At 31.9% G+C, this 24,952-nt stretch overlaps 2 protein-coding genes across 2 annotated transcripts; one reads left to right on the top strand and one right to left on the bottom strand.

The window, feature by feature from the left end:
- The first annotated feature begins 2,244 nt into the window (after positions 1-2,244).
- On the top strand, positions 2,245-9,621 carry LOC115449377 (vacuolar protein sorting-associated protein 52 homolog). The gene is made up of 8 exons (XM_037441678.1): positions 2,245-2,825; positions 4,016-4,161; positions 4,317-4,884; positions 4,996-5,151; positions 5,239-5,357; positions 5,634-5,757; positions 6,995-8,518; positions 8,727-9,621. The coding sequence occupies exons 1-7, from the start codon at positions 2,574-2,576 to the stop codon at positions 7,622-7,624; spliced, it is 1,995 nt and encodes a 664-aa protein (XP_037297575.1). The 5' UTR covers positions 2,245-2,573; the 3' UTR covers positions 7,625-8,518; positions 8,727-9,621.
- LOC115449376 lies at positions 9,086-22,824 on the bottom strand. Its single transcript, XM_037441679.1, is given in 12 exon segments — positions 9,086-11,150; positions 12,021-12,272; positions 13,264-13,443; positions 13,559-14,092; positions 14,186-16,556; positions 16,558-17,478; positions 17,567-17,730; positions 18,754-18,919; positions 19,002-19,103; positions 19,796-19,934; positions 20,622-20,689; positions 22,597-22,824. Coding segments are annotated over 12 exon segments (5,169 nt in total). The 5' UTR covers positions 22,672-22,824; the 3' UTR covers positions 9,086-10,953.
- Positions 22,825-24,952: the final 2,128 nt, after the last annotated feature.

The raw sequence follows: 24,952 nt of genomic DNA, 5'->3' as shown, positions 1-24,952 counted from the left end.
ACATAAGATACGTACCTTTTCTTTAATTATCTCATAGCGTAGTGAAAAAAGGCACGATATATTCTTGTTTTAATGTTAATATCCACTAAAGATGAAGCCTTTCTTAATAAAGTGATTTATGGGATTTTACATGTGAGCAGGTATGTAGTGCTAAAACAATTATTGTGAAGACATTGTGTCAAAAGTTTTTCTATTTTTTTTTTGGAGACCTGCCATGGTTATCACCGGGGGTACGTTGCTAACGGGGTGCAGGCGATCCCCCGGTTTAGGGGGGCAGTCCTTAGGAAGATTTGGTGGGCCCTACCGTTATCACCGAGGGTGCCAGCGGACGGTACGCTGGCGTCCCACAGCTATCCGGTCTCAGGGCCCGGGAAGAAGGGAGGAGATAGATTGAAGAAAGAGAAGAGGAAGGAGAAGGGGCACTCTCTGGATAGATAGAAGGGAGAGGAAGGGGAAATGTTCGTGAACCCTTATAGGCCTCAATGTGTATTTAGAGACAATGAGGTATATACACTGAACTGTGTGCCTAGGGTCACGGCAAATATGTCCCCGTGCATGGGCGTGCATTTGGTGTGGGGACCAAGCGCACAAGAATTTCATCAGGGAGGATGTCAAAAGATATTTGAAACGCTAAGGATTTAGTTTGGGGCTCATCCTGGTACGTGTACTGGGCATCATTTTCTTATCCACACGGCCCTATCGAGTAAAAATAAATGGCTGGACTAGATGGCGATTTTATTCATCAGATTAAAATTATGATTCAGATGAGCTGTCACTGCATATCATAGTTTCTAATGATATAATTGGAATTACGCAGCGAGCAATAAAATTACTTCGATATTAGCAATAAGTAAATTGAATTAAAAATATCCCAAGCCTCAAAATTAAAATGATGAATATATAAGAGGTCATATAATTAAATATTTATTTATCTTTATACTGCAAGAAACATGACCCCACTGCACCTGATGGTAAGTGAAGTAGGGACTAGATAAAGTGTCGACAGATAAGAGATAATTTTTTCGTCGATAAACCTTTCGTCATTCGACTCAATTATAGTGGCATGTTTAGACCCAAATATACAGTAACTCAAAGAGAATATAACCACTACGTTAACAGTAACTGATCCTAGAACACGACAAACTTACATGGCTACACTGGGGTATTCAGGTACAATGAGGTGGGATCACAATCATAGCGAATACAAATAGGTATCCTACCACCAACATAACACGTATCTATAACCTAATAATTATAAGAAATAAATAAATACACCTTATAATTGCGTCGGGTTAAGAATGTTCTTTCTTTTTTGGTCTCGGTAAAAAATTACTAAAAAAAAATCATAGCATGCCTCACTCGCTTTTTAGGGGTAGGTAGAGGTATAACACACCAACTTTTCGCCAGCTATCTTAGACTTAGATTTCACTATAATTAGAACAAGCCTCTATTTACACGTATCGGCCACAATTTAAAATTTGCGGCTGATACTGATCAGCAAAAACCAATATCACTGTCCCAACCTGAATCCGAACCCGAGACCTCAGCACAATAATCTTACCTACCGCGCACGCAATACAACTACGTCAATGTGATTTTTTATGTGAAATAACTGGAATTGAAGTATTATTCGGGTCGAAATTCAGTATTATCAATAAATATAATATTATTATTATGTTTTCTAGTTGCCGCCAAAATGGCTCGATAAAAGTTTACTAAGGTAACTTGGCATTCAAGTGTCCTGTGTCAACTTCTTATTTGGCAGCATGGTCTTTGACTTTAGCCGATTTTCTATGGAACGAGTAAAAAAACAATGTTATCATTAATTTTTTATGGTCGATAAGGCTTTTTACGAAGAAAGCGCTACTGAATGCTCAGTGTTACTACATTTCAATGGAATCCAGTTTTTTATGGAACTTACACCATTCGACAAAAACAAAAAAAACAGGTTGATAATATTGACCCTAATTTCTAAAACTTAATATTATTTGTAACCCTAAAAAAATTGTTAATTATAAAGCGTTTTTTTATGTATTTTATCAAATACGATACAAGTATTTGTCACCACGATCATTATGTTAACGTTCTTAATCTTTAATTTCCCTTATTAATTCTATTATAACTTATTTAATAAAATGAAACAAGTACATACGTACCTATAAGAATATTAAATTATTTCACATAAGAATAGAGGTATGACTATATACTTTTACAAGCAACATTTTTTTTATGTCAACTGTGACATTTCGCAAAATGCCTCGTATTAGTTCCGATTGTGACCACGTTCAAAAAGAACTTTGACGACTTTTAGTTTATATATCTCAGTTTCTTATTGTTTATTACTAATATAATAGTCTGTTCTATTCTTAGTGTGTTCTAATATCAGTACACATAGGCAGAACAGAAAATCAAATTCTGATAATTTCCATTTTAGAAAAAGCATTACAAAGTACATGTCATGCATTCAGTGGTTAAACTACAAATAATCTCGATTAGTGTTCTGTGCAGAAATTACCATTCGCTTCCTATAAAAATACGTTTTGACTTATCGTTACTTTTACTTAGCAAAAAGTATGTCTGAATCCGAGGATATAAAGAATGTTTTGGACAAAAATTTAGAAGATTTTGAAATCCAAGAAGTACTTCGTAATGGAACTGATTTAAGAGAATATGCCTTGCAAATTGATAAAGGTATCAGGGAAGCGGAAAAAGCTTCTGTGGCCGATTATCTAAAAGAAAGTGAAAACATTGGTTCACTCCACAACCAGATTGAAGAATGCGATGGTATTCTCGCTAAAATGGAGAGCATGCTTATGGTGTTTCAGGTATATAGATATTAGTTATAATTCTATTATATCACCTACATAATTGAAAATATAAAAGTGCGTAGGACAGACCCATCAGAATGCAATATTAATAACATTATGCTTGCTTTATTTTATTTAGAAAAATTGGTTGATAGACAATGTATCTATTCTACCTTATAAAAATGATATTTAGTCTTTTCTACCACCTAAATATAAAATAAAGCATGTGCAATTTACAAATCATCTGAATTGCATAAGTGATTATTGATGCACACTGTTGCAAAAAAAATATGGTGGCCTTATGGAACTTTATTTAAAAGACATAGATACAGTTTCTTTCACATCCAAAATGATATAACAATGTGACAGTAAAAAATGTTATGTTTGACATACACTCTACCACCAAATTTCTTTATAGATGTAATATTTCTGTAATTTTTTTTTTTTTTTCTACCTCTTATGGACTTGAAATAGCTGGTTTTGTTGTTTTTTCTATTAATAGCCCATGTATAATTCATCAATGCAATTTTCTGTCGAGGACTTACTATTCAAAGTTACACACATGTTACTATTGCTTTCCCATATGATACAAATGTATTTATTGCATAACCTATGCTTAAGTTGCACCTTATTACTTTGGGTGTAATTTGGCTGCTGATTGACAAAACACTATACTCAACTATACTCCTTGAGAATGTGAATATGAAATGCATTTAATTCAAAGGTCAATTAACAGGCATGTACCCTTGTACATATAGTAAGCATTATCATAATCACAATCTTTATACTAATTATTGAGATATCATATATGTCAATGACAATTTATTTTTCCTCCAGCATCTTCCAAAATCATTCAATAGATTTGCAAATGCTTTATTTCAATTATATTTTAAATTGATGGTTATTAAGTATGAATATAGGTATTAATAGGGATAAATATTATCTATTAAGTACAACCAATGAAATAAACTAGCAAATACAAACTACAGTAAAATAAAAAAATATTTTCTGTGCAAAAATTAACTAATGTCCTAACTAGAATAAGTAGGCTAAGGTCAGGAAAATTTTATGTCTGTGTTAGGTAATAACCCACCCGAGTATTGGCTTTCCTTTGGACCAATACATAAGGGACATCCTGCACATATACATATATTTAAACTTTTAATATTTTATTGTGACCTCAAACATGCTATGTTTTTTTTTTTCAGAATGATCTTGGCAGCATTAGTAATGAGATAATAAGCTTACAAAAAAGGTCTGTTAGCATGTCTGTTCAGTTGTCCAATCGACAAATACTTAAGGGACCTCTTTCATCATTCATTGAAGACATGGCCGTTTCTGAAACTTTGATATTGTAAGTAATTATTTGTTTATTTTTTCTTTTCCTGCTCTTGTAATTCAAGAGGATAATACTTCTTATAACCATTCCTAATATGAGATACAGCATTGGTAACAAAATCCATAAAATTTTTCATTCTCATTTCCTAAATAAAATTATATGTTTTACAGTGGAATTAATAATGTGCCAGTGACCGACAAGGAGTTCATGGTTCAGTTAGCCATATTAAATCAAAAACTTAACTTTGTAAAGGAACAAGATTTTAAAGAGACAAAGGCTTGTCATGATGTTAAAGATGTGTTAGAAAAACTCAAAATAAAAGCTGTTTCTAAAATAAGAACATACATTTTAGAACAAATATATAAGTTTCGTAAGCCGATGGCCAACTATCAGATACCACAAAATGCAATGTTAAAATACAAATTTTTCTTTGAATTTGTTTTGGCAAATGAAAGAAATGTAGCTCAAGAAATATGCAATGAGTATATTGATACATTGAGTAAAGTTTATTATTCATATTTTAAATCATATGCATCAAGATTAGACAAACTTAAGTATGAGGAAGCACCTACGAAAGAAGATCTGATGGGAATTGAAGATGGTTCTAAAGGAGGATTCTTTCAAAAGTCAAATTTAAAGAATAAAAGTACTATATTCACAATTGGTAACCGAGGGGATGTTCTGGCTCAACAATTAGAAGCACCAATTATTGTACCTCATGTGCAACAGAAAATCAAGGTATAAAGAATTTCAATCATTCTGTTATGAAATAAAATTATTATATTTATAATTTTAACATCTCTCTTTAACATATCTTCATTACAATATACTTCATCATTTATTTTTCAGTATTCATATGAGGCTTTATTTAGAAGTCTTCAGTATGCTCTAGTGGACAATGGATGCAGAGAATACTTATTTACCACAGAATTCTTTCATGTCAAAGGAACTCATGCTCAGGAATTATTTGACAGAATTCTCGGTAAAACTTTGTCTCTTCTTGTGGTAAGTTACATTACTGAAACTTGTTTAAGAAATGTAAACCATTCTCATAAATACTTATTATATTATTGACATTTTTTTTTTTTTCAGAAAAATGTAGAGACATATGTAGTAGAATGTTACGACTGCTTAGCATTATTCTTGTGTATTCAACTTATAAACCGATACAAATGGATGTGTCACAAAAGAGCGGTTGGTGCATTAGACAGGTAAATATATTTCTTTTACCAAGAGGATGATAGTAGGTTCCAATTTTCAAGAGTCCATTATTATGTCCTATCACAACTGAATTAGTAAACAAAATTCTTTTACACTTTTTTAGTTTAGAGTTTATCACAGTATAATAATTTGACGTAATGTAATAGAGAAAATGAGGTAACTTCCAGTACACCGGCGTATCATCATGCCGAAAATGCACTCGAAACTTCACAACAATATTTTAATAAGATTACAAATAATCTGTATTTTTTTCATTATTGTTACAGCTATTGGGATTCACTTTACAGTACTTTATGGCCAAGATTGGAATATGTATTGAAACTAAACATACAGAGTGTTAGGGAATGCGATCCAGCAAAGTTGTCCAATAAGGAACTAGGACCTCATTATGTAAGCATTAAACCAGATTCTCATGAGAGCTTTACGCATTATAAGACATTTCACCAAATCATTTGGTTTTAAGGATGTTTCCAGAAGGATCAATTAAAGTTTTTTTATGGATCTATGGCTAAGGTTTTAGCTGTAAAACTGAATGTGTATTATTTTATTGCTAAGTCCAACAGGATATTAAAATTTATTATATTTCATTTTTTACATTATTCTATATGTTATACTGAATTAAACTTTCTATATAAACTGCATTTAAATTTATTAAATAATCAGGCAGTATATAACAAAAACTGCAATTTGCCAGAATAAGAGCGTGTGAATATAACGCTCCATCTCATTCTTTTGCACACATGTTAATTCCTGATAATATGTCGACGGCGTATTATGTCTTTTTTCTTGTTTTTTTTACACTTACCTCTTCTATCAATATTCAAAGACATAACTCGTTGATTTTTTAGCCGATTTTAATCAATTTCTCTGTGTTGAAAATCTGAGGTAAATATTTGATAAACATATAGTTCTTGAGCAAAAAATGTAAGCGTAAATGAGTTAAAAACCCTATATTAAAAAGTTGCGAGTTTTAATTCAATCGACTAATTAGTCCATTGAAAAGTTACATTTGGGGATGCGTTTTTTAGAGGACGCAATTTTATTTTTTTGAAGTGTAGGGGGAGTCAGTGTAAAGCCAAGTTTGTGGGGTCGCCACCCTTGTCCCACGGCCGCCATCTTGAAAATAGGGGTTGACATGGTTTTTACGATGTATCTCTTAAACTATTTATCTGACAAAAAAAATTATAAACATTTTTTGTTGCAAATTAAATTCTCTACAACTTTGGTCCAGTAACTTTTTGTCGTAGAACTATAAATAAAAAAGTTATAAGCAAAAATGTTAAATAATTCAATGTTAAGCAATGTCCATTGCAACGTCATCAGAACGTGTGTTTATAAGGTTCATAATACTTTTTTGTACTCTCATTACGTAAAACACAAACCCACGGTTGTCGGCTTGTACGCGAATTACTTGGATCTTGAATCGCTTTGGCACATATGAAGCAATTGTTCACAAAAACAAATTTTTACAATTTTTAACAATTTTTAGCTTTACACTAACCCCCCCTACGCTTCAAAAAAATAAAATTGCGTCCTCTTAAAAACGCAAGGTAAGGCCTAAAAAATGTAACATTTCAATGGACTAAATGCAATCTTCGAAATACTAATATTATATATATTTTTCTAGATAACTCGACGATATGCAGAATTTTCAGCAGCTATGCTAAGTTTGAGTGAACAATTTCCATTGGAAGAACTAAGCAACCTACTATTAATTCTTCAAGATGAAGTACATTGCTTCTTACTTAAAATGGCGGCAGAATTCCCACAAAGAATACAACAACTAATTTTCTTAATAAATAACTACGATATGGTCCTTAGTGTGTTAATGGAAAGAACCAGAGACAACACTAAAGAGGCTGAGAGTTTCAGGGAACAATTACAAGCCAGAAGCTTCGAATATGTGGAAGAAATATTGAGCCCACATTTTGGTGGAATGATTCAATTTGTAAAAGAAGGAGAGCAGCTGCTAGAAAGTGAAAAGAAATCTGAACTTGCTAATTTAGAAAAAAAGTCAATCTCTTTAGTTGCTTCCTTCAGTTCAGGGTGGAAGCAAAGTCTGGAAGAAATACATAGGGAAGTACTGGTGTCATTCCCTAATCTCGTTACTGGTTCTGGTCTACTGCAAATGGCTCTCACAAACTTCGTTCAATATTACCACAAATTCGTAAAATTATTAACGCCAACTGCAAGAACACAATTAGTCAATATTCATGTTATAATGGTAGAAATAAAAAAATATAAAACCAATTATTGAAAACAACTTGATGTATAAATTTAAATATAAGACTTATTCCATCTGATTCTAGGCCCCTGGCTCGGGAATGGCTTAACGGGTTAAAAGATTACATCTGATCTAATAGTACAAGCGCTTCTGTTTTACACAGATCAGGTAGTCTCATACATATACTTATATCAATTTATCGTTTTAGTTACATAATATTTTGTTTGTATATTGTAACATTAAATATCTATTTTGTGATCAAAGGTATTACTTTAAAGATTATTTCGCCTGATCTGATTATTTCGACCTGGTGCGGTAACGCTGCGATCGCAGAACACTGCATTTTAATCTTCGACACATTCAAAGTTGATGATCATTTCTCAAGATATTCAAATAATTCTTCCAATTCTTTTCATTTTCAATATGTCTTTTTGCAAACACAGCAGATGAATTTTAAAGGGTGAAACCAGTTTATTTAAAATTTTACCAATTTTCATTATGACCATACAAACTTTCAGTTTTATTACTTTTATTCTTTAGGGGAAGAATTTCGAAAAACCTATTTTACTGTTCACCCAGATATTGTTGTTTAGCAGAAATTTTGTGTAAAATTTTATTTTAAATAAATTTTGCAGAAGGATTAGATCTTAGTCCACACTGGCCTAGTGCGGATTGGTAGACTACACATGCCCTAAAAGTTCTTATACAGAACTTTTCACTTATGTAGATTTCCTCACGATGTTTTCCTTCATTGATAAAGGAAGCTATAATTCGCAACGTATGCACACATAACTTTATAATAGTCAGAGGTTTTGAATCTGCGGACATTCGTCTCTGCAGTCCGTTATCTCCCATCTACGCTATCGCCGCTTTTAACCATAATCTCTCTCAGAAATAGAAGTCCGTGCCCGATAGTAGAATAGGTAGGTAATACATTATAATAAATAATAATATCAGCCCTGTATTATATACTTGCCCACTGCTGAGCACGGGCCTCCTCTACTACTGAGAGGGATTAGGCCTTAGTCCACCACGCTGGCCTAGTGCGGATTGGTAGACTTCACACACCTTTGAAATTCCTATAGAGAACTTCTCAGATGTGCAGGTTTCCTCACGATGTTTTCTTCACCGTTAGGTAATACATTATTAATATAAATTTTAGAGTCCACATTTAATTAGATTACACCCATAATGAGAAACATAAAAGAGCTCAGCAGAATATTAAAGGGGTAAAAATAGACTAGACTCACGTGTGGAAGATGAATCTAAAAAAACACTTAGTATTTTATAAATACAAATCGACGAAAATGCAGTCGGCATCTCAATTACTAATACAGAATTTATATATCCAAATCCCGATTTTATAAAATAAAATAAGTGAAAAAATATAAAGTAATCAATTGACCTAAGAAATAGGATAGCTGAACAGTATAATAGATAAACATTTAAAGTTATAATTTAAAAAAGTATGTATCTGAAATAAAACAATCGAACTCGGCTGAAAAATGTGATAATATATTAAATATTTAAGAATGCAGATTTAATAAGTAAAACTTCGATCTTATGTTTTTATGTTCGCTTGAATAACTGCTATGAACACGTCATGACATAATAAATGTTTGTTCAGAAACTAGCAATAAGCGCAAAATAATGTGTCGACTAAATCTACCTCATTATTTTCTGCTTATCTCATACACCTCCTAATAACAGAACATGCGCGACGCGAGTTTACCCTATATATTACACAGATAAAAACGTAATGTTTTAATAATTAGATTTTAAATTCGTTAATAGTTTTAACGTGATACTTCAACGAACATTTAAGCAAATAAAAATTGTTTTACAGTCCCATTTTACGTATTTTTCGCATTCACCAATTAGTTTTTTTCAAAAATATTGAATGTAGACACGGAAAATCTACGATTACATATGTATAGGTATATAATTAATACAAAGGGCTGTAAATACCAAATATGTTTTAATCTAGTTCATCTTACATGTACTTATTAAATAAAAACTATACAACATAATCACAGTTTCATTTTCAATTCAATCTAATGGCTTATTGCTTAATTTTAAGAGAGTCAGCACCAAAAATAATATCTCATTCCAAAAGATGTTAAAATGAATTCTTACACGATATAAAATACGATATGCTATTTACAATGAAAATAAAACATAATTTAACCGCTAAAAAATACGCTTGAGCCATTAGATTGTAAAAAACTAAATCACTAAATATTATTTACAGTTAAACATTACAATACAGGAATTGTTAATAAGTACGCTAAATTTAATTAATTTTACTAACTGGGAACACTTAGGTACAAGGCGCGAAGCGACATTCGTCTCAGGTTAAAAAAAGCTATATTAAATACTATGGCGACTTACAACTGAAATCAATAAATAATCTATATCTTCGGATCGATCCCGGGATTAAAACAACCAAAATACAATAAAATATGTTTAAGACGATTTAATTAAAGGGACCTCGACAAAAACGCGTCTCAAGCGGGACAACGTATTGTATGGGATAAGCAAAATAAATCGCATTGTAGTAATTTTGTGTAACGTAATTATAATGCATGTTTCATGCATTCCTAGTATTATTTTTAAATACATAAGTGTTCATCGTAAGCTTTTAAACAGATGAAATCAAGCCCAGTAATGTTCCGATTCTCAAACGTGTTTTTTTTTGCTTGCCTATCAATAACAAACGCAACATTTTCAACCCATCGGAATTCACACAGGTCGGAAAACTAGACTGACTGAAAAGAGATTTCTTTACTTGCTATTCCACTATAGCAAGTTGCTCCCTTGAAGACTTACCCCTTATTCATAGACGTTTTTTTATCTAAGGACGGAGTAAAGCTGTGATAACAAGTCTGTTTGTCACAAGACTGCCATGCCGTCAGCACTGAGAAATATACTTGTTATCACAGCTTTACTCCATCCTCAGATAAAAAACGTCTATGAATAAGGGGGTTAGGATTTATGTGTTATCAATTTAAGATTAAACCGAATTAATCTATGCTAAAAATGTTTCGCGCTACACTCATTATCTGAATTAATACGAGTACTATTAAGCGTGATAAGAGTATGAAACGATGTCCCAAGTTGCATGGACTGATGTAGTAAATTCGCATATTATGCAGGAAATCGTATTAAGCTCGTTTTACTGCAGATTATTTTAAAGAATGCCAAAAAAATCTATAAACTGGTAAGTTTTTGTGATCGATCCTAAGATAGCGATTAGGGTCGATTATTGAAATCGGTCATATCAATACACACTACACAACTTTTCGTTTGAATGTAAACACTTATAAATAGCTAGTATCGCATATACATTTTTAAAATAAAGTTTACTGTACCACTTTTGATAGAGTACTTTTCCATATTTTCAAGGGTTTCGATTTAACAAAATCTTTCAACATCAATTCGAGTTCAGGTGAAATATTCTTCTGCCTCCAGGCAACCAGTGCTTGGATCACTCTGAATTGATTGTGCTTGTTCATATATAATAAGCTCGTGACAATTGCTTCTGCCATTTTAGGAGTTTCTGAAAAATAGGATATCATCTTATACTGATATAGATGTGAAACTTTGTAAAGATGTTTGAATGTTTATCAGAGGTAAACCTTGATTGTCTTTGGATGAAATTTGTTACACAGAGAAACCATGCCCTGTATATACATACAGACTGGCAACCCGTCAAAGATTTACTGAGCGGGCGGTCTCACAAGAATCAAGCGGATTTTTATGTGATAGAAATAATTTCTTGCTAACAGATACAATACCTATTCAAACATGTATACAAGCTATTGCAAAAGGAGGATATTAATTATAATAACAATTTTTATAAGTTATAAATTGATATAAAAGTGGATGATTTGGAAAAGTTAGAAAAGGCATGTTGAAAATTGTTACAAGACTGGCTTTGGGCCCGCAGCTCTGTCCGCGTATACGTCCGTCCGCGTTGAAGTATTCTAACCAAAGGATTGTTATTTGCAAATGTCTTATCTTGACAATAACTTTACATTCCGATATTCGATTTTAATGACCAAAACCCTTTATTCTGCTCACAATTTTCCTCTGAAAACTGCATGAAATCTATCCAATACTTTCCAAGATATGCTTTAACAAACACACCCGAAAAAAAACGCTCATTCTATTCCATGACCCCCGTTTTTATAAATTTTCTACAAATATTTATTTATTTATTATTTACGCGTATATATAACCATACATTATATTACCATTAAACATACGTTATACAAGCACATCAACATGATGTTATACATCTTATAATTAGTGTTAGAATTGATACCCTTATTTTGCAACCGGCTATATGATGTTCTGCTAGGAAAGACTACTTAAATAAAATGAAATACTTTGTAATCTTAATAGATAAATAATAAAAAAAACTTACGGTCATCCTGTAGCATGGTAAACAGTTGATTCATTACTATTTCACAGTGTACTTTCATATCAGCTGGATAAGGTTTTAATAGTGGTCCAAACATGGATACACAAAATGCTTTGATATGATCAGGATTATTTTGCTTTTCTATGATTGGTTGTAATACATTTTTTACTATATTATTGTGACACCAACGTGGTCCCTGCCGTTTAGCGAGAATTATCAAAGCAAGTCTTAACATTTTCGTCTCTGACGGAATATCTGAAAAAGGATAATCAAAATATCAAAGTAATGTAAAATTGTATGTTACACAATGCTATGCCTCATTATTTTATTTATAAAACCAGTGGGAAGGCGCTGCTTCTTCATATTTATTATATGCGCCACTTGATGTTAAATTATGTATATATATTGAAGATATACAAGGGGGAACTTTTTAAATGAGGCGAGAACAATTTCTGGTTACTGCCTATTTATAAGATACAGTAAAGTACAGAACAAGCACGAAAAACGTCGACTTCCGCCAAAACTTTATTGATGCCGTCGACTGGCTTGCTTATAGGGACCCCAAGATTCTTATAGAACCATTCGAGATTTGAGTACTTATAAGGACAGAAATTGCTAAAATGTACATTTATATATCATATAAATTAAAATATTAAGTAACGTATGAAACGAAAAAGTTATCTATACGTACAAATTCTTTTACAAATTACATTGGACTAAATTGGCATTTTGTGTCAAAGATATATTAAATCAATACAAATCGACTACTAATAATTTTAAATTTCACGTTACAACGTTAAAAACCTAATCGCTGACGGCTATGATTGTGGTGCCTGTGACAACACATTATAAATGATAATACGAATTTTAGTTTGTTTTCATAGTAATTAAACTATGTATAAATATTAAGATTTCACAGCTCAAATGTCACACACGAATGATTTTTGAGCGATATTATTTTTATTTTTCTAATACATTAATAGTTTGTCGAGAAAAGGGTGGGTAAATATTGTAAGGATATTAAATTTAAAATATTATGTTTCGTTTGTAAAATACCTTTCCAAAAGGCTGTCAAGTAAACAATTGGGATAATTTCGAATCTTCAGACTGTGTATTGACAAAGCTTAGTTCTTGAAAATAATTGTCGGACTCAATCCTCAAATGATATAATAATATTAAAACAGTATGTATTAAAAGATATACAATTATCTAAAAAAGGAACATTACACAGCACCGAAATACATACCTTTTAATGATGTAATTGAATTTTTACACAATTCCAGAATTCTACTTTCATTCCATTCTGTTATCTTATAGAAGTACTTGCGGCTTAGAATGTTTCGTATCTCTTGAACCCTATTCAACTTGTCCTCACATTTATAAAAATGTAATAGGTAAACCAAGCAAGTAACCAATGGAGTTTGCGCTAAAACGAAAAAAAAAGATTAACTCTTCAATAGATTAATATCATGGAATTAATGTGATTTAACAAAACCAATGCACAAAATATAATTCGACAACAAGCAATAAATGTTACTCACCAGACGTCATATGAGCGAGAGGCAAAATATGCATCCACACTTCGATACATTGTCTGATCAACGGTATAGCTTTGAATTGAATGCAATACATTGCGTCTAAGACAAATAACCTTAGTCTCGTCTTCATTTTGAAATACCTACAGACTACTGCATAAAAATGGGACATGCTCTCTATAACTTCAAATTGTGGTGTGCGATTTAATGAAAATAATGTATATTCAAGATAACATAAAATTTTGTCAACAATGTCCACAGAAACCCAACATTTTTTAAGTTCTAAGATAACATACAGGAGTATTTGTTCTGATTTGGTCAGTGCTGGTGCAGAAGGTACAACAACTTTGCTGAACAGTTCAATTTTACGGACAGGGTCCCTCAGATACTGTATTAGACCTTTTACAAAATGATTTATTTCCCAACTTTGTATATCTATAACAAATCTATTCATAGCATCTTTAGTTTCATTGCCAGGAACTTCAATTATCCTTATAATACCAGCTTCAATTTTCTTTGCAGTTGTATTTATAATGGAATCTGTAAAATACATATATATCTGTAAAATATATAATGAACATTTGAAGAAAATAAATTAAATATTTAATTAACTTAGAAATATAATATAATAACCTGGAATTTTCTTTACACCGAATTTGACAGATTTAACTCCATACTGTTCTATCATTCGACATAAAACGCTTTCTTTTGCATGATACATAGCACTTTGACTCTCAGTAACATTTGAGTGTTCTGGTCCCACAGAACTAACTTTTGAACTACATGTATCAATCTTTCTTCTTTTGTTAGTAACACTTTGATCTGGTGCTATAAGATTACTACTACAACCTGAATCTTTAACATCTTTTTTCCGGTCACTGGTAAGATTTTGATTGTCCAGTTGTGCTTGGTTTTGTGGTTCTGCAGAATTGATTTCTGGAGAACATATGCTTTTAACACTTTTTCTTCGATTGCTAGTAATGTCTTTTAAACCTTGATTTTTATTATTTTCTTGGCCTTCTAATGCCCTAGGACTAACTGGTGGGAAAGATACATCTCTAGCACTTATTCGTCGACTACTAGGAAGTCCTTGAATAGCTTGAATGTTATTTATTTTTTGATTTTCTGATGTATCCGTGCTAACTTCTGGAGAAGATATATCTTTCAAACTTTTTCGTCTTTTATTAAGAAGTTCTTGAATGCCGTGAGTGCTATTTCTTGATTGGCTTTCTGATGCCTTAGGACTAGCTTCTGGGGAAAACATATCTTTAATACTTTTTCTGCGACTACTAGGGAGGTCTTGAATGCTATTAATTTTTTGGCTTTCTGTTACCTTAGGACTAGCTTCAAGGGAAGACATATCTTTAATACTTTTTCTTCGTCTATTAGGAAGGTCTTGAATACTATTAATTTTTTCGGTTTCTGATGCCTTAGGACTAGCGTCCAGAGAACACATATTATCTTTGATACTTTTTCTTCGATTTCTAGTAAAATCTTGAATGCCTTCATCGACATTATTCTTTTGGCTCTTTAACGCCCTAGGACTAACTTCTGGAGAAGATATATCTTTCACACTTTTTCTTCGATTTGTAACAAGACCTTGAACGCCTTCATCTTCCTTACTCTTTCTTCTACCTAAGGCACCAGAATTAGTTTCTAAAGAAGACATATCTTTAACACTTTTTCTTCGACTGACAAGTTTTTCATCGCGATTCTTTTCTTGGCGTTCTGGTTCCTGAGGAATAACTTCTGATGCAAATATATCCTTAATCCTTATAAGATCTGGTTTTTCATGACTTTCTTGGTAATCTGGCACTATAGAAATAGCCTCTGGAGAAAAAAGTGATCTTACACTTTTTCTTCGATTGCTAGGTAAGCCTTGCGTGGCGTGTGTATCTTTATTTTCTATCGCCTTGGGACTAACTTGTTGAAGACTCATATCTTTTACACTTTTTCTTCGATTACTATTATTGTTCTGCGTTTCAATTTGTTCTAGGGGTTTTGGTGTCGTAGGTTTAATATCCACAGATAGTATATTTGGTGCATTATTAACTTTAGACGGCGATGTTTTACCTTTCAGTGTAAGAGGAATATTCTTTAATGTATCAGCGACATTCTCAGGTGCGGACTTATCTTTAAGTATTGTAGAAGTCTCACACCTTTGTAAAATTATTTTCAGATTGTTTCCTTTTATCATATCCAGTATGGAACTATGTAATGTGCGCTTACAAGGTATTTCTGGAGATATATTTTCAGGTCCACGTTTGAGACTTTTATTACCTTCGGGTGATTTAGAGAATACTTTATTAACTACCACATGTTCTTCATTAACATTTTCTACTTCGTTCTGATTAACATCACTAATGTGATTTTTAGGACTAGCAATAGGTATATCAATTGGTTCTGAAGATTGATATTCCATCACAGTAGTAGATAAATCGCAATAGCCACTTATTTTTTGTTTATTACCATTACTTAATTCTGTATCAATTGTAATAAGTGGATTTTCTTCTAAGTTTCGTTCAATTGGCTCAACAATCTCACTATCAGGACAAACAGGTTTTGTCCTTTTTAATTCCGACATCACTTTAACAGCCTTGTCGTAAACATTTTTATCATTTAAGGTAGCAGAAGTATCAGCTTTAGTCACAGTCTTCTTTTTATAAATAGGAATCAATGTAGGTTTAACACGCTGCTTTTTGAACGCTTTCTGTTCTTTCCTGATTTTATATTTGGGTAAACATTTTCGTTTTAATTTCTCTAACTTTGTTAATTTATTCCTTCTAAGCAATAGACCTTTATGCTTATCATCTCTCGTTGGTCTCTGATCATCTGTACAGAAAATACGAGCAGATATTTCTGGGACCAATTCAGTTATTTCACTCACATTATCCACTACTTCGTGGGATTCGTTCATATTTGCTGGTTTATCTCCACTTTGCAGTTCAGATGTATCTTGGAAATTTTCTTCAACTTCAGGAATAGCTTGAAGGTTTTCACTTATCTCAAAATCCATATTGACATCTAGAGATTTCCTCCTGAAGTTTGTAACTTGTTTTCTCAACCGCACAAAATGTTGTGTTAATTTCGTGTGATGGCAAATGTTTTGACGTTGATTGAATAAGACTTGTAGTTTGACCTTCATTAATGCTAGATTTACTACTAAGCATACTTTTAATATTAGCAAGTTCTTTTGCAAGTTCAGCAACACTCTCTTGTAATTTTTTATTTTCCTCTCTTGCTAATGCTGCTTCTGAACAAACAACTGCAACAGGTTGATTTTGTTTGTTTGGCGTGCAGCCTGAAGATGATTTTGCTGGTGTTGATGGAATTGGTGTTATTAAAGTATTATGTAGTTTCATGGTACTTAAAATCATTTCGATTTCACAATCATGACTGTTTTCTTTGGATATATTCTCACTATTGTTTAATTCTAAACATTCTATTTCTTTTTGTTTCTTTTCACAGTCAATAGTCTCATTATCGTTATTGCAACTTTCTTGGCCATCATCTCTCTCAGATCGCAATGAAACATCATCATTATCGTTACTAATATCGTCAGCTACATTAGCAATTAAGACTATTGGACTAAGCGCTCGATCCACCATAGCGTAATTTTTTTGTAAATCATGTTCAAAAATTATAGGACTAGTGGATACGTTAACTGCGAGACTAAAAGATATAGGACTTGTTGATGAATCTACCAACTTAGTTTTAGTCTTATTCAATTCCTGATCATCGCTCAAAGGGCTATCGCTTATAAAATAATCCGGGCTATGGAAGCTTTTATCACTAACAGAAGATGCTAATGATGAACCTCGACCAGTATCAACACTGGCCACATCATTACTTTCTACTATACTATTGTTAGTAATCCTACTTAGATCCGCATTATTTGAATGCTTCACGGTTTGTGATTTATTATCCTGCGAAAACAATAAGTGTTTAATTAACCAAGGTACTTATTAAAAAAAATGTTTTATCATTACCACAGAAAATAATTCATCAAAGTACCTTAGCGGGTTCTGGACCATCATCATATTCTTCAGAAAATGGGGAAAGAGGTATTTCATCAGAAACATAATCAACATTATTTTCGTCTTCCTCAAACATAGGATCCGGACTTTTATATTTATCATATTTTTTTAAAATCGTTTTATATCGTAACCTATATTTTCCTGAAAATAAAATTAATAAAAGTAAAAATAAATTACACAGATTTTATTGAAGCATGGAGTAAAAGTACCATTGATGCAAGAGTCGCAAAAATACGCACGACAGAAGAGGAGATGAAGAGGAAGAGTTAAAATAAAAGCGTAAGTAACAAAAGCTACAATCAGTTCTTGCGGTAAGCGTAAACACGAATGAGTTATAGATACGCGCCGCAAGCGTCAAGTAACTACCTACGGCCGACTGAGAAAAGGATAACAGCACATGTTACTGTAGTATTTTACGTAAAAATTTACAGCAATCTACTGATATGTTGGAATCAGATCGGTTCTTCATTTTCAATCAATTCAATCAAACAGCAATATACTAGATTTATTAAATTGACCGTACATATCAGCGGACCTTAAGCCAATTAAATATTTATGGGAGGAAATAGACTTAAAGGATCCCAGCACCGTGCGACACAACAACGCTTTGATTATACAAGAGATCTTTAAAGCATGGTCTTATGTACCACTAAATGTATTGCAAAAACTTGTTGAATCAATACCTTGAAGACTTAAAGCTACATTGCAGAATAAGGGAGTAGGAGAACACACACAAAGTTAAATTTGATTTTAAAATTTTCCTTTTAACATTAGGTAAACTATTTTATTAGTAAATTACTATGCGTATTACGTAAGCGTAAAAGAATCTTTTGAGAAAGGTTAGTTATTGTGTTGAAATAAAAATTTATACAAAAAATAGGAATTAAATATATATAGATTTTTATCATTTAACACAATGGTGAAGGATAAAATATAATATACAACTCCAACCGACTTTTGGAGGAGAGTGTATGTGAAGTGAATGTTTAATACGATACAAAAATGCATCGAATATGGTAAAAAAAACACACACACACACACCCTAATGAATAAACTAATGTACATATTTAAAAGCTAAGTTTTTAGCAAAACTTGAGCTGATAAAATATAATAAACACTAATAACTAATAATCATATTACATTACAGAGTCTAAATATACTTACTTTTGCCAAAGATGATGTCTCTTGCTAAGCATATATGTTTTATCAACAAACTGTTTTCTTTTTGTAGTGGTTGTAGCATTTTTTTATAATCTTTGTCACTATTTTTACCTAATTTATTTTCTATTTTTAAAGCTTCAATAAGAGTTTCGTGTTCCTTTACAAGAGACTGGAAAAGAGATATGGATAAGATTATAAAGAATAAAATATAAAAGATTTTTTGAATATACTTACAATATTTATGAAATTACCTGCAGCTGATTAGCGTGAGAACTGGCTGCCTGATACTGACTTTCAAGATGAGAATATTTTGACTCCAGTTCCTTGTTAGCATCCTTTAATTGTTGCAAATCCTGAAAAAGTAGCGAAGATGCAATGTAAAGAAAACTGGCGAAAAGATAATACCCATCATGTGTATAGAAATCTGACTCGCATAATTTATTTCTAGGATGATAGTGAAAATTAGAAAAAAGTATACTTTTGTACTTGTTATTACTGTATTTTGTACTATATTGTATATTGTACGTAAAAGGAATAATAAAACAAGAAAATAGTTTGAAAATTTTATGTATAAATTATTTAATATTTTTGATTTATTTGATAAATTACACATAATATTATGTTTTAAAGAAAATGTATTCATTTGGGATTTACAGATGACAGAGTGGTCACATACCACTTTGTTGTGATCTAATTGCTTCCTACTGTTAGAATGTATTTTTCATTGGAATAGGGGACATACAACCAGAATTAGCCTCCATAATGATATACTCATTTTAACATTTTTTTCCCATTTTTCGTTACGAGTACAAATTATAGCACAATATAAATGCTCACATATACAAAAATATTTTTTATTACATTATGAGAAGATTCGCGTCAACTAACAAATACTCTGTATACAAATGTCGTGCGTGAGCTCGAATTATTGTAGATCAAGCGATAGAATTATAGCTTGCTTAACTATGTTTGTATTCTATGTCAATATATAGAAAACACATGCAATATGTAATCTTATAAACTTAAAACAAGTATATACCCTTACCTTTCCTAAGGCGGAACATGAGTCTACAGATTTTCTGTAATCAATGCATATTTGTTTACACTCCTCTTTAGTACTCAGTAAATTTTTCTCAGTTTGATCTAGAAGTTCCTTTTTCGTAAAATACTTTTTAATCAACGCACTGTAAATAATATATATATACATATTTAGACAGGTCATTAAGGGCAACTACCTTAACTTTCATAGCTACAAGAAACTTTTCTTAGGACACTGACCATCTTTTTTTAATATATTAATATCTGCATCTGCAGATTTATAATTTATATTTTCTGAAAATTAGCGAGTTATGCGAAAACTTTCTTGAAACCAATCGATCCACTTGTTTATATATGGATCAAGTCTCTATGGGATAGTCTAAATTTCATACCTACTACTCTACTAGTACTCAAGTAGTTGTAAGGTCAGAAACTGCTAAAAACTTTCTACAGCATGGTCACCAATTTATCTATACCTTAATGGTATAATATACAAGGCTACTTTTAATTTATTTGTCTTGTTCTCAGTTAAAAAGTGTTAGCTGGCTCAGAATTTGAACCCCTCCCTCAGGCCATATATGCTGCCACAAGAATAAGGTGTCGCGGCGATTGATATAAATACCGCATGTTTTAAATTTATTTTATTTTAAAATTATATTCTTATAATATTATTTAGTAAATAGTCCTGATACTATAATTCAACAGCTTATTTTTAATCCTTTGTAAAATTATAATTTGTGAAAATTTAGACATTAGTGTAATTTTTATTTTTATTATTTTTACAACTTTATATACCTACATATATAAAGGTAGTTATATTATAAATTACTCACTCAGTTCCTATTATTTTTTTCTTTACAATTAAAATTGATTTCCTCTGCTTGTCTGTTGATGAAGGTGCCTGAAATTAAGCAACATTTTCCTGCATAAAATTATACAATACACAATTAATATTATTTTGCTTTTTATAAAGTCAAAATATGAATGTATAATCTATCAAATACCAATTCATTTATTAAACAATAATCTTTACCCATACTAGTTATCAAGTATCATGTAATTTTAGTGTACTAGTGTCGGTGGATTTTTATTAGAACAATTGTTATTTGTAAAATATGGAACAAATTGTAACATCAATATTTTTCTTCTTATAATTAGTATATGGCACATGCTCTTTGTTTTTTATTTAGACTTGGAACATTTTATAATTTATTTGACATGGCAACAAATTATAAATTATTAATCACTCCATTGCATACAGTGCTTGAGGTATTACAACCTTTAAGCAAAAGATATTAGCAACATAATATATATGTACACAATCACTACATAATATAGTAGAATTCTTTTAATATTAATTGCATATATCAACAAACGGAACAAAACTGTAGAATTAGTTTAGTTTCACACAAATTTAAAAGCGGCAATGGCCTAGTTGGGTTTGGAACGGACTGCCGAGACGAATGTCCGCAGATTCAAATCACAAGGGCACACACCTCTGACTTTTCTAAAATCATGTGTGTATTCTTTGTGAATTTATCGTTCACTTTAATGGTGAAGGAAAACATTGTGAGGAAACCTGCACATCTGAGAAGTTCTCTATAGGAATTTTGAAGGTGTGTGAAGTCTACCAATCCGCACTAGGCCAGCGTGGTGGACTAAGGCCTAATCCCTCTCAGTAGAAGAGGAGGCCCGTGCTCAGCAGTGGGCAAGTATATAATACAGGGCTGATATTCATTATATTTATTATTTTCCTGGGTTCGAATCCCGGGTCGGGCAAAGTGATATTTGGGTTTTTCTGCTCAGTATCAGCCCGGAGTCTGGAATTTGTGCCCGATATGGCGATAGGCTCGCCCCCTATCACATCATGGGACGGAACACACTTGGCGAAAAGTGGGTGCCATGGTTGCGCCTCTGCATACCCCTTCGGGATAAAATGCGTGATGTTGTGTTGTGATATTTATTATCACACAAATTTATATGAAAAATAATTAATATAAAATGACTATCAATTGCAGCATATAGAGACATATTGCTTACATTTACCAAATAACAAAAACAAAAATCACCCAGTTTTAATAATTGATAGAATTATATAACTTTTTCACACATCCTCTGAAATGTGCGAGTTGTGTATTGGTATGTTTTGGTTAAAACTTAGTGTAGACTTAATGGCATTGTTTATACCCATAAATCACTTGATTTGTGATAAAAACTCAATATGAACTAATTTATTCTCTTTTATATATTTATGTAAGAAATATTTAGATTTACAAATAAAAGGAAAGATCTAACTACACACATATACTATTCTAATTTAGTTCTTTTATCTCTAATTAGATGCCAGACCAGAAAAATACTTTTGTTGCTATAAATATAGTAAAGCAAAATATGTATCAGCTACTAAATAATAAAAAATAATTTTCTGAAAATGTTTCGCCGTTTAGTTATATTTGTAAGTTTTGATAAACGCTTAAAGTGCTAAATGGTTATAAAAGAAGTTCGGCATACTTATACGATTTTAACCCGGAAAACCCTCAGTGGAACTTATTTTGTGAGAATGACAAACAGCTAGCTAGTATTTTTTAAATAGCATAATACACAGTATAATATTTCAGATTCATAAGCATGAATGCCAAACGTATTAGGATGAAAATAAATATGAATTTACCGCACATACTCTTCAGATAGAACATTAGCAATAATTTTAATTATTATTTCATTTTTAAACAATCGCATATAATATAACCCAAGGAGGATATTTTCAATTAGACAATTAGGAAAAAAACATAACCTAAATTTACTAACCACAGTGGTGCTGGGCGTCGGGCGAAGCAAATTCAAATCAAAGTCAAAAACAGGATCACCGTAACATATAGACATTGTGATACTTATTTAGATATGGAATTTGAAATAAAAATCACTATTTATAACATTTTACTACACTTTTTTGCACTACTTATCATTATCAAAACTAAAACCCGGCGCGCTAAATCTTCCATTCAGCATTCCATTCATTCACAGATTACTTAGAGAAGCTACGCTTCATTCATTCATTTAATTTCATTCACATTTCAGTGTTGCCACTTGCCAGACGTAAACGTCTGCGGCTGAGACCTGTGACAATAAACTATGGAGGGTAGGAGCACCATCTCTGTGTATAAAAGAGTGTCCGTTGCAATCTTCTCTACCCTCCATACCTTCTAGTTGCTCCTTAACCATGACGCCAGCCCTAGGGCAGCTTCTACACCAATTTCTAAACAGGGACAAAGACTATATATGACAAGTGCTACCATAGATATAAAATAAAAACATAGGGCTGGCTTGCCCGATTTTCAAAATCAATAAAATAAGTTGAAATCAAAATATTATGAATTTAGTACATGTCGGAACATATAAAATAATTGATAAAAGACATGTATTTTTTTTAATCCTAACATTCGTCAACGATATTTATTCAAATCAATCTAAAAAAATCATGCAATTCAGCATGTAAATTCTAAATAGACGAATTATATAGAAACTGGAACGCATTGTAATCAGTAGTTATTCCGGATGTTTAAGGCCTATTTTATACTCGTATTTTGATATTGGTCATAAATTTATTTCTACAGTAGTAGGGCTGTCAAGAAATAATAACAAATCCAAGAAATTCGAACTTGATTGCTATGTGTAAATAACGAGTCGCGAGTCCCGCATTAAATATAGCCGCAACATACCGCCACGCCGCGCCGACCAATAACGTTCGCGCAGATCCAAAAATCGTCCTTCGTGGTCGCAGATTACAAATACTTTTTTATTATATTAGCTAGAGCATATCGATTTTATTAATGTAATAGTCCATTCCGGTTAACAGTCATGTTTAAAATAACTGAGTTATTACATATACGCAAAGTAATCGTAATGGAATCTGCATTTGATAATAAGTAGAGTGGGGTCCAGACAGAATCGAATCGTCTATTTCATATCATTTTCAGAGGCTCTTGCCATTTCGGGTACAAAGGAGACGGGCAAAATTGGGCTTGACTGTACACTTATGAAACATTTATCAGTATTCTTCTACTATTTTTATATCAGCCATTAAAAAATATTAGATTGTATTACAATGGGAAAATAAAATATTTTTTATTATGAATAACTAACTGACTTCCGGTATCGGGAATATCAGGCTGTGTATTATTAATGTATATTATTATTGTAATTTGCTTTCTGTACTTCTGCGCAAGTGAATGTTTTTGGTTTGATATTTTTATTTTAACGACTACGGCTTTTCGAGAATATTTTGATGATTGCTGCTTTAATGAACTACCCACGCTTATTCAACAACGGACTTTGATTTCTTGCTTGCTCGACTGATTTTGCTTGTTCTACCAGATTTCGATAAGTATCGATGAACCATCAACACGATCGTGTTAATTGTGACATAGCTACATGGCGTTGTAACACTACAGGAATTCCTCAAATTGAAAACGAAATAGTTCTTTCCATAATATAAAAACAGTATAAACTCATGCCCGTTTCCATGAAGGAGTAGATAAAAGAAGATATGCAACCTACACTTAGTTTCATCTTACGATAAGTAAGTATCTTTATGTCGGTCCTCGTCGATCCCATGCGATAATTTCGATTCTCGTTATTATCTAAGCCAGCTGCTTATTAATCAACACGGCAATCCAATGGACTATGATTAGGTGCTGTGAACATCTTGTGCTATCGGGTAAATACGAATATTATTCACAGAAAAGTGTTTTATACGCTACATTCTATAGCAATTATTTCTTTACTCCCACTGTAGACAGATTTTTTTTCTAATTTAGAAATGGTTCTATTATTCCTATAAAATAATGCATTAATTATCTCTGTAACACCAAGCCCAAAGTTCTATGAAGTACTTATCGCCCATCTCCTTTCAGACTCCGGCAAGGGTAAGAAAATAAAACGTAAAAATTATGCTACCCGATAAAATATAAATTGTTTGTTAAACACAATTGATTACTTTACCATTTTTTGTTTTTACATACTTATTCAATTCAATTTCTTGTTTTTACATATAAGTTACAACTTACAACAAATGTCATAATACATTTCTGTAAAATATGTTCAATAGTGACCTCTCTCCTCTAGTCTGTACATTGTACAACTCCATGCATTTAGTCTTAAATAT

Source organism: Manduca sexta, chromosome 23 (genome assembly GCF_014839805.1).
Source record: "Manduca sexta isolate Smith_Timp_Sample1 chromosome 23, JHU_Msex_v1.0, whole genome shotgun sequence".
In the NCBI taxonomy this organism is placed as follows: domain Eukaryota; kingdom Metazoa; phylum Arthropoda; class Insecta; order Lepidoptera; family Sphingidae; genus Manduca; species Manduca sexta.
This window is presented reverse-complemented; position numbering and strand designations above follow the sequence as displayed.

What these genes read in the sequence shown, in the direction of transcription:
- LOC115449377 (XM_037441678.1), top strand. Translation starts at nt 2,574, where the DNA reads ATGTCTGAATCCGAGGATATAAAGAATGTTTTGGACAAAAATTTAGAA. An exon ending in GCATGCTTATGGTGTTTCAG is followed by an intron (nt 2,826 to 4,015) that starts GTATATAGATAT and finishes TTTTTTTTTCAG; the next exon opens with AATGATCTTGGCAGCATTAG. An exon ending in ATGTGCAACAGAAAATCAAG is followed by an intron (nt 4,885 to 4,995) that starts GTATAAAGAATT and finishes TTTATTTTTCAG; the next exon opens with TATTCATATGAGGCTTTATT.